We start from the raw sequence: 10,381 nt of genomic DNA, 5'->3' as shown, positions 1-10,381 counted from the left end.
ACTGCACCGTGCAACATGGAAACACTCGCTGAATGGTACCTGCTCCTTCGCTCGCGCGCGCCAATGCCCGCTCTCTGCTTGCCAGCCCTAACGCTTGTGCCTTTCTGCTCCCTGCATCGCCGGCACATGGCGCTGCTCCTTCTGCCAGTGCTGCTCTGCGCGTGCGTACTCGCGCCGTGCCACACCTTCGGCGATGCGTCGGCGGGCTTCTACAACAGCTCGATGTTCATCGTCACGCCGCTGTGGTTCTTCGAGTTTGCTGTGCTTAGACGGGGCGCCGCTGTATGTGGGAAGTGCAGCGAAGGGTGAGAGAGACGGCCCGGCGCAGGGCATTGAGGATTGCGCAGGGGCATGGGCGAATCTGAGGTGGGCTATGGAGCTGATGGTTCTGTCGTGTCGCTGGATTAAGTGGACTTGGGAGATCAAGAATGTTCCTAAGGATCCGGGTCTTCACCTTCCACGTCGCAGGTGGTTTGTTGGTCACATCAAAAAGACGATTTTAACTTATTTGGGTTTTTTTTTCTATGCTGGTCCTGCTAGACTCTGCGTCCGCTCTTGAGGAGAATGCTGCTGTAAGCCCATTGCCGGCGTTTCTGCTGGATGCGGTAATCGGCTGGGCAGGCGCGATTTTGATCTACTTCCACATTTGCAGCTTCTATAGCTTGTCTTCTGCGGTCACTGTTGCACTGGGAATATACGAGATGTGGCAGTTTCCGCCACTGGTGGGTGATGTGCGCGATGCCTGGTCGGCGAAGCAGTTCTGGGCTGTCGATCCTAAGAACATCCTCAATAGCGAAGACATAGTGTCTGTTTACGCCGGCCTCGTTATTTTCATCTAAGAGAGTGCTATCATCCGCCTTGTGCATTACACCACACAGGAATACTTTAAGCAGACTGCAGATGCATGGTTACCAGATAGCCAACTGCGTATCATTAGGACATGCCTCACATACCTGTACTTCAACGTCTTTCACTGCGGCAGCTGCACTACAGATGAAGAGTATAAGAAGAGACTGCAAGATTACCAGTTCCTTAACTATGCAGCTAAGTGTTAGGGAGAGCATGCAAGAGAAGTAGAGGACGATGTCGCAGATCAGGAGTGCACGTTTCTTAACAGCACTTCACCTTTGTGTGCCGCGCAGGTTCTGCAAACCTGTCTACATGTACAGTGGATACGACAAAGACTATCCCACTACTACACCTGTGCACGAGCTAGCATACTTCCGAGTTGCTAATATAGCGAGAGAGCTTGCGTCTGCTGAATCAGGGCTCTTGATGAGTATGGTGTATGCCGAGAATAGCTACGACAATACCTCTGTGTTACTTGCAGCCTTACAAGGTCAGTGTGAAGCAGTAAACATGCTACTCGAAAACAAGGCCGACATCAACGCGCATGGCGGACACTACAACAACCCCATGCATGCATGCAGCTGCGTATACAGGGCTTACAGAGATATTCAATCTCCTGGTTACGAGTGGTGGCATCTTTGTGGACGGACGCTGCTCTGGTGGGCTGCGGCTGACGGCAAGACCGCCGCTGTACAAGCACTCATCGATCAGCATGATATCGGCCCTGAAAAAAACACAAACTTGGGTGAAAGCCTTCGTGGAAATCTGAGAAGAAAGGACGTGGCGCAGTGTCGGCAATTCTTTGGACATGTAACGAAGAACTGAACAAAAAGCCAACGGCATCATACGAATCGTACGAACGGTTTCAGTGTCCGAAGTATTGGCTGACTCGCCGTCTTATGCGATGTGCTCGTTGCCGTTTGTACTGGGCTGTATTGGAAGCCATCGAGGTAAGATAGCCAGTGTCCACGTGCGAAGCGATTGCAGCAAGAGGAACGGTCGGGGAAGGCTGTATCGTAGTGACCAGTTTGACGCTCTACTGTGCGCAGCTATCTTGTGTAACTGGTGTTGTCTCTTCTATTATCCTCAGGGTGAACGTCACAACTAGTGAGACGGAGACCTGTGAGCCCCCAGGCTGGACGACCTACATCTCATATACATACCCAAACCAAAACAGGATTTGGGAGCTTCCAAGCCACGAGGATGTTCAAGGTGGTAATCCGTACGGCGATCGCACTCAAGGGCTTGGCTCCAACCTCTCAAGAGTAGAGGTTGCTACAGCGGATGACGGGATGCTACGTGATCATATTGGAACCTGACAAGGTCCTACACAGATCCTTTTGCAGACGTGTTTGAGCTCTCGAAAAACAAGTATGGCTCTGATCCGCGAAGGGGACGTTGGGTAGGGCTCCCTGCCCCTTAATCTGATTGCGTGTCGTGCGGTGCACAAGCAGAGCTGGGATCCATGCTGGGGACAGTACAATGGAAGCATCGCTTCTATCAATGTGGTAGACGGGACCACTGGCACGTGAGGGTAGCTCGGACAGACATGAGATTGACGCTGGTAGTTGAGTCTTCTTGACTACATCTGGACATCGCTACGCTTGTGTCGCTGATGACAGAGCCTTATACACAGCCGGCAGTCTGCCATCGGTGCATTCGACCTACTGTTCAGTGTTGACAGCATTCGTCCGGCGGACGGTTGTAGCGTGGGGGCACTCGAATCGTGCAAGTCGATCGAATACCTTCTCCAGACTTTATACCGAGCGCTAAGGCTATCCGGTGCGCTTCACCTGGAAAAGTACCGCGTACCTCCGATAGGTGTTGTGACTGTGCCCAACCTGACGAGCCTAGCTGCCCAAGTATTGCGCATCACATCCTCTTGTGCTTTGTCTCATCAAACGGTAATTTTGAGTTTTGTGAGAGCATTGCGACGTTCTGGTACGGATGCGTAGGTGATGAAGCCGTGGTATACCGGCTGCTGATGGCTATAGTGCGACATGGAAACTCTATGGCTAATGAATATGGGGGTCCATGTGTGCCGGTGCTTGTCATTGAAGACGTCTGCTGCTCTTGGGCAGAAGTTTTGTGCGGGTTGAAGATGGAGTGCTAGGCTGCAAGTCAGCGAGCAGCAAAAAATCTACAATTGCGGGAGATTGATTGTGGTTGCACGGCGAACCTGTCTTAAGCACGGCAGCAGCGCGTAACAGTTGGTGTGGGCGTGTACGACTTCACCATGTGCAGTCGGTTTTGGTGCCTGAGAAGCAAAGCTTCGACGCGTGATGTAGGCTACATGAACAAAGCAGAACCCGACTAATAAGGGCCGGCCACGACACGGAGCGTACGAAAGTGGAGTCTCAGAATCTGCGGCAGACGGGAGCGATCCTATAGGCAGCGAACGTGGAGAGGCTTGCAGCGGGCGTTGGTACGAGGGCAAGGCCTGCATCGGTGAGTGCAGATGCAGCGTCTCTTGTGTACTATGTAGAACGGCCGTGTGCCTCGCGGGTCCAGGAGGGCTGCAGAAATGCCGGCAAAGAGCGAGACTCACTTGGTTTGCCTACAAGTAGCTTGTTCCCTTGGTGCAAGCTTGGCCCAAGGGAGTTGCGCATCCGTGACGGCGTGCTGAGACGCGCAAGTCGGTGAGCAGTGTCTGACACAAGGACGCCCGAGCCGGGCCCATTGGATCGGGCACGACCAGTGCGCAAGGCTCGACCACCAGCAACGTCACTGTCGTTGCAGGAACAGACAAAGGCCATGGCATCCCAGCACGCCGGTCGTGGTGGTTGAGGTGATGCAAGGTCTCAGGTGCCGGGAAGTAATATTCGTAACAGGGCCAAGCTGGCGCTAGCCGCATCCGGCAGACTCTGTGGAGGGCCGCCAGGAGGGTTGAGCGTGGTACCCAGTAGGTCGTCGGTCGTCTGTCGTCGTCTGTCGTCAGTCGTCTGTCGTCAGTCGCCAGTCGTCAGTCGTCAGTCGTCAGTCGTCAGTCGTCAGTCGTCAGTCGTCAGTCGTCAGTCGTCAGTCGTCAGTCGTCAGTCGTCAGTCGTCAGTCGTCAGTCGTCAGTCGTCAGTCGTCAGTCGTCAGTCGTCTGCACGTCCTGCTGGGACTGATTCGAGCTGGAATGGATCCTGGCTCGGACACGGACACTCACCGACGCCTGCCACAGCGCAACTGCGCAGAACAGCGTGTAGGGGCGTGTTGGCCTCAAGCAAGGCGTGCAGCGGAGGTTTGGGGTGGGCACCAGCCGGTGGAGGAGTTGGTGCCCAACGCGCCACTGCAGTCGCCGGTCTCCACACTTGTCGCCCACCTGAGCTGCCGCAAAGTGCGGTGGTACCCAAATCCCGCGAAGGCCAGCTCGAGCTGCCTTGATGGGCCGCTCGTCAAAAATAAGTACATGGCGCGCCTCGGGACGGCCGCTGTGTGTTCCTGCTCCCTCCTCGCTCACTGCACGCTGCTCCATCACCCTATCGCGCATCGCACATCGCACATCGCACAGCGCACATCGCCAGCATCGCCGGCTGCTTCACGTTGCTGTAAGACACCGCCGTCACTGCTTTTGCGCTTGTCGTCAGACTCTGCTTGCTGCCCGACCGCCTGACGTGCAGCCGCCCGCCGCGGTCGCCTACCGTCTCGTCCAATCGTGACCCCGCCCTCCTCGCAACCGGCCTCTCCAGCCCCCGCTGACGGTCATCCATCACGTCGCAAAGAGCCGCACAGCGTCAGCGCTTCACACCAGCTTTTCCCCCTTGCTCGCAATCCAAGGCGTAGATTGAACGTGCACAACTGCATTGCCGCGCCCTCTTGTATACCTGCCAGCTTTCCGTCGTGGCCACGACAGCTGCAATTGGACCCCACTAGGAAGCTGCAACCTCTGTAGCCCACGTCTCCCAAAACGGTTCGCTGCAGCCACGCATCACGCCCCTCCCATCAGAACCCACCTCCATCACAGGCCAACTCGCTTGTGTCGCTATATTGGCCACTGCCCCCGCTCCCTGCTTCCTCTGGCGCTTGGAACCATCTCTCCGGCCATCACTCCTGCCACTGCCACTACCACTGCCACTGCCACTACCACTGCCACTACCACTGCCACTACCACTGCCACTACCACTGCCACTGCCACTGCCACTACCCACGGAACAACAGGATCTCTGTCATTGCCACCCGAGCTGACAGCCTTTGGTCCCGGTGCCCCTCCTTGTCCTCTTTGAGCCTGGCCCACTTTCGACACTGACATCAGTGTCCTCTTCTCTTTCCTCTCCCTCTCATCTCTCACAACTCTCTTATCCACCATGTCGCGAGCAAATCAGTGGTTTGTCCTTGGCGATGGCATCGCAAGAGAAGTCATTACCGCCGACATCCAGCGCTACCTCGGCCCGGATGCGCTTGTCAGGCCGGGTACGGGAACCGGCGAATACCAGGTTCGACTCACTTTGTGCGGTTGATCTGCAGCTTTGAACTAACAACGGCACAGGGCCAGCCGGGCTACTGGATCACCGCATACCGAACCCTCACATCGGTAAGCTTCACTGGACGAGCCATGCAGGTGCAGGTGCAGGTGCAGGACCAGGCTGACGCGTTGATTGCAGCAAATGATTCAGGATCTGAAGATGGATTCGCAGCGTTGGCATCAGGAGCGGCAACCAGGCGAAGGACGCGGAGGTAGTCACAGTCCTTACCTTCGAGATACCAAGGTATCAAGAGGCCCTGACGCTGTGTTAGCTTACCAAGATTCGCGTACCCACGCTGCGCGCCAGCACTGGGGTCCCTCCAAACCCGTGGAGCATCCCTCGGCAGTGGACCCTTATGATCGTCAGCCTGCTCCCAGGGCATCCTCGGGATACACAACTTCGTCGGCATATGCGCCAAGCGAAGGACACTACACAACCGCTCCAGCCGGCTATGGAAGTTCCCAACCAGGTTACCAGGCTGCTCCGTCCCAGGCTGCTCCAAGGACACAGCCAGCGGATCCATACTCTGGCTACTCGCAGCGTGATCCAGGATATCAGTCTCAGGCCTACGCTTCTTACCCATCACAGTCACCAACAGATGCCTACAGCCGAACCACTGCAGCCCCAACCGCTTATGCTACCCCAAGGTATTTTGGATATGCCGACGAAACCTATTTGGTCTATCGCTAAGCCTAGTAGTGCCACTCCTGCTCCAGGTTACTACATCGCTTCTGATGGTCGCCGTAAGTCCTGACAATAACGTGAGTGCCTGCAGCCACAACACTAATGCCAGGCCCTCAGAATACCCTCTATCGCAGCAGCCGCAACCATCTTCCCGCAGTTCACAACCTGGGTACCGGAAACACTAGCCGGATGCTTGCTCTTGATGATCCTGCAGCAACTGGATGCAGCTCTCCTGTGATTGCTTGCCGTCAAAACACTGTCCCTCCGTCAATTTCCTGTGCTCGGAGATACCCTTCTGTTTTCCGGAGTTCACCTGGATCTGAATGTTTTACTACTATTATGGACCGTCTTCATACCCGCAAGGAGCCGTTAGGAGTTTATCATTTTCATCCGGAAAGGTTCCGGATAGATGCTTGAATCCACAAGCACTTCATCGACCATTTCGGAAATGTCATAATGCAGTCAATCGAAAACTAATGAGTCATGGCCGTTCACCAACACCCTCCTGGAGCTATCCCTGCGGAGTGTTACCTAAATCAGGCATCAGGTTTCCACCTTTCGGACCATCTCATTGTCTTCCTAGATGGGTGTAGGCTTGCCTCTCAAGAGTCTCAAACTTCTCAGTGGGCTTTTCTTGCACGTCGTGAAGCTCTGTGAACAGCACAAGTTCTTCGTACCCAGTCTCAATTCTCGTTTCTGGTATCGCGGACTGTCAATGATCTTGACCTGAGTTGTTTCTGCATGACTGCATCACGCTCCAGGATTTGTTGATTTTTTGATATTTTTTTACGGATGTATTTACCCTTCATAGGGAATTTCACGCTAAAGCGATATAAATCCGGGTGGTTCTCTGCTTTGCGATGCATGGCATGCGAGGGTTTGGGAGACAGAGTGATTAGCTTGGTAATGGCTTTCCCACGTTGGCCTTTCTCATGTGCTGGAAACATATTATCGGACCATCATGCCCTATGCTATCGAAATGCTACCAGCTTCCTTCAGCTCATGAGACCTCGTCAGCCCGTCAGACACCGAGCAGATTCTGCAAGTGTCCGCTTTTGCTCGCGTTCAGTCCAGGGCCAGCCACTCGCTCTCCACGCGCCCAAGGCGACTGACTCGCTACGCCGCCCGACAGAGGGCTCTAATGACAGACGCGCACACGACTCCATTCTTCCCACCTCTGCGCACGACAGAACTTAGTGGCTGCCCGCTCTGGATCTGAAGTATGCGAATACCATTGTGTCGACTATAGCTAAGGATTGTAAGGTGTTTGACTCAGTGTCGGCCACTTGAGCCCAACAAACACAGTACGCCAGCGTTGTGGCTTCTTGCTGATCCACACGGACACTGTCAACACACGCTATGAAGATCTGCCTTTGTCCACTATATCCTAGCGTACCCATCGGATGCCGAAATCCGGTGTTCGCGCGGAAGACGGTGTATACGCGTGAGAGCAGCCGCTGCGTGTAAATGCGAACTCCTGCGAGCGCTTGCGAGCATCTCCGTGGCTATCGGATGAGGCACCCAACATGGACTGTAGCCGAAACTCGCGTCTTCTACGCATTGCTACAGCTGCGTGCGCAAGTTGGCTCTGTGCTGAAGTGACGACGATGGGTAGCGATGCATCAGTAAGGCGGTCGAGACCCATCCATCTTAGGCACGGGCCTTTTGCACAGTACCTGCCTTTCCCATCGAGAGGATGGATGCTACAAACATCATCCACAAGTCGATAGGTGGTAGTCAGGCCATGAATTCTGCATTTGCCGAAACACGCTGCTCAAGCATCTGAAAGATTGAAATCTCTGAAATCTCTGAAATATCTGAAATATCTGAAATATCTGAAACATCTGAAACATCTCAAAGACCCATGTCCTTGTGACAAGCGCGCAGAGCATTGCTTATCGCTCCAAGCAGCTTGCACCGCAGCGCCGGCGTAACAGCGCGACGTCACAGCGCGGCGTCACAGCGCTACGTCACCCATCGTGACCTTATCTAAATCTCCTTGCTTGACTTCCAAGGTCGCTGCGTCTGCAAGGCAAAACCTCGGTCCAGTTTACCTTGACGGACATTATGCCGGCTGTACCTTTCCCCTTCGCACGGCTTTCTACCGAACCCCACAAATGGCCGGCGCTCGAGCCTGAACGGAGTCGCGCACCCTGCGATATCTCCATATCAAGTCACTACAACGTCTTTGTAAGGCCTAGCGTACGATAGAGACCTGCCGGCTTCGGATCAATTGATGAGCACCGTTCGAATACAATATGGGCCACTCCACTGTCATCTGCCGCAGTTGCGCGTGCAACACCCCCATCTACCGCAATGGTTGCTTTCTCGAGGTTCTGCGCTGCGCTGACGCTGCTCGGGCACGGCATCACAGCTAGTCGAGTGCTCACGAAACGCAACGATACAGAAAGCTATGCGACAAATCTGCTGCACGAGTCTATGGACTGGCTGGACATGTACTACGACAACGAGAGAGGCTATCTGTTCAGTCTTGATTCTGCGGCCTTGGTCCATGAGACAAGATCGAGTGCGTGGTACGCAGCAGGTTTGTTGGCGAGGAATGAGGCCGACGATGCTGAGCAAGCTGTGCGCATCGTGACCAATATCATTGGGGGGCAGTTTAAGAATAAGAGTCTGCAGTGGTGAGTGTCTCTTCACAATCCAAGTCGATCGACAAGACTAGCTTCAACAGGCTCACTCGTGAAAGAAGATGCAGCAGCTGATTCCTCTAGGTTTGGCGACTACCAAATTTACCCTGAAGAGCCTACCGTGGGAACTGAACAGTACGAGCCCAAGATCTACAACTCGTGGGATCCGAATTGGCGTGGTTTCGTCGGCACGACATTCGTGCTGATGCTCGAAGAGTTCCCACACCTCATACCGCAGGACACGCAAGAATACATGATCCAGAGCCTGTTCAACACCACCATTGGGGATAGCTACCGCGTGGGTGGTGTCGACGACGATAACCTGTACCCAGCATACAGCAACCCTTCCATTATGAGAGCCTTTGTTTCAGGCTGGGTCGGCCGCCGAGTCAACGACTCGAACATGACGACCGCAGGAGAGGCATACGCACAAGAGGTCGTTGACCTATTCAAACGGGACAACACTCTCTCCGAATTCAACTCTGGCACCTACGCCGGCGTTTCCCTGTTCGCGCTTACACTCTGGGCGAAGTACCTACCACAAGACAGCGTGATGGGTCAGTATGGCGGCGAGATGATCAAATACACGTGGGCTTCGCTCGGACAACTGTACAACGCCAATCTCAAAAATGTTGCTGGACCATGGGATCGCAGCTACGGATATGACATGAATCGATACCTCAGTATTCTCGCGCTGCAAATGTGGACGCTGGTTGGCAAAGAGAATGCGCCTATCAATGCAAAGGTACGCCGTTCGCTGCACAACTCTTTGGCAATCTTCACGCTGACTGACCTCTAAAGCCGTACGCCATGGGTCACAAGGATGACTTTGCTATCTCTCCACTCATCGCAATTCTTGCACCCTTCCACAACACCCTGGTCTCCAACACCACGCTCTCCACACTCACGACCTTCCCTGGCACGCATGCAGTCAACACCTCCGCCTTCTCGCCACCCTTTGACACCTACCCACGCAACATCACCGCATGGATGAGTGCCAACTTAACCATCGGCGCCGAATCCTTCAGCGAGAACGTCATCGGCGGCCCAGCAAAGAACCCAAACTCCTTCAACCCTGCAGTCGTACAATGGGGCAGAAAAGACGGATCTGTCGGCTGGCTGAGTCTGTACGCACAGGTCTACGCTCTCGATGCATCCAACGGTCCCAACTACCTCGATCTCTCCTACCCCCAGGGTAACTCGAGCAGCGGCTTTTCATTCCTCGTTGGAACAAATGGCTGGAGCGGTAAGAGGGATGTCAAGTCGTGGGCAGATGTTGAGGGTATCAGTGTGAATGTTACGGGCTCGGTGGATCAGAACTACACGGTTACCTTTAATGGTGCGGTTGGTGGTGCTGGGCAGACGGTGAATGAGTTTGAGTTCTGGAACTTTACGTATTTGATGCCCGGGGGGAGTCGGGATGTGCCGAGGGTGAGGCTGGAGTTTGAACTCCAGTGAAACCAGGCTCGCAGACTTTTGAAAGCAGAGATATCCAGACTTGTTGTTCGATAGACGGCGGAGTGATCCAAGGTATGAAATACAAGCACTCCACTTTGCTGTGCGGTTCTAGACTCCCTCCTAGAAGTTCATGGCTTCGCGTGCATGTGTGGGCAAGGCTGAATGTTGCAGCTCTACGTGAAGGTGTCTTGTGAAGGAAGCATGACCGGGCTACTGGTACTTTGCTTAATGGACGCCGGATTAGTTCAAGGTGGGAAACACAAGCTCTTGATTTTGTTAGTGCCCAATAAGAC

The 10,381-nt window shown here is 54.3% G+C and overlaps 3 protein-coding genes across 3 annotated transcripts, besides 5 other annotated features; all 3 read left to right on the top strand.

The window, feature by feature from the left end:
* Positions 1-524: 524 nt before the first annotated feature.
* Positions 525-839, top strand: EKO05_0001201 (uncharacterized protein; the record flags this gene model as incomplete). The annotated part of the gene is made up of 1 exon (XM_059635613.1): positions 525-839. The coding sequence occupies one exon, from the start codon at positions 525-527 to the stop codon at positions 837-839; it is 315 nt and encodes a 104-aa protein (XP_059491596.1).
* Positions 840-3,772: 2,933 nt separating this feature from the next.
* Positions 3,773-3,939: a tandem repeat.
* Positions 3,940-4,271: 332 nt separating this feature from the next.
* Positions 4,272-4,308: a tandem repeat.
* An 8-nt stretch (positions 4,309-4,316) lies between these two features.
* Positions 4,317-4,356: a tandem repeat.
* Positions 4,357-4,885: 529 nt separating this feature from the next.
* Positions 4,886-4,977: a tandem repeat.
* A 162-nt stretch (positions 4,978-5,139) lies between these two features.
* EKO05_0001200 (uncharacterized protein) lies at positions 5,140-6,167 on the top strand (the record flags this gene model as incomplete). Its single annotated transcript, XM_038937452.2, has 5 exons — positions 5,140-5,268; positions 5,322-5,366; positions 5,437-5,945; positions 5,998-6,041; positions 6,100-6,167. The coding sequence occupies 5 exons, from the start codon at positions 5,140-5,142 to the stop codon at positions 6,165-6,167; spliced, it is 795 nt and encodes a 264-aa protein (XP_038801956.2).
* Positions 6,168-7,761: 1,594 nt separating this feature from the next.
* Positions 7,762-7,837: a tandem repeat.
* A 461-nt stretch (positions 7,838-8,298) lies between these two features.
* On the top strand, positions 8,299-10,088 carry EKO05_0001199 (uncharacterized protein; the record flags this gene model as incomplete). The annotated part of the gene is made up of 3 exons (XM_038937118.1): positions 8,299-8,624; positions 8,715-9,375; positions 9,432-10,088. 3 exons carry the CDS (start codon positions 8,299-8,301, stop codon positions 10,086-10,088), a joined length of 1,644 nt encoding a protein of 547 aa, XP_038801955.1.
* Positions 10,089-10,381: the final 293 nt, after the last annotated feature.

The sequence above is a fragment of the Ascochyta rabiei genome, chromosome 2 (assembly GCF_004011695.2).
Source record: "Ascochyta rabiei chromosome 2, complete sequence".
Classification (NCBI taxonomy): domain Eukaryota; kingdom Fungi; phylum Ascomycota; class Dothideomycetes; order Pleosporales; family Didymellaceae; genus Ascochyta; species Ascochyta rabiei.
This window is presented reverse-complemented; position numbering and strand designations above follow the sequence as displayed.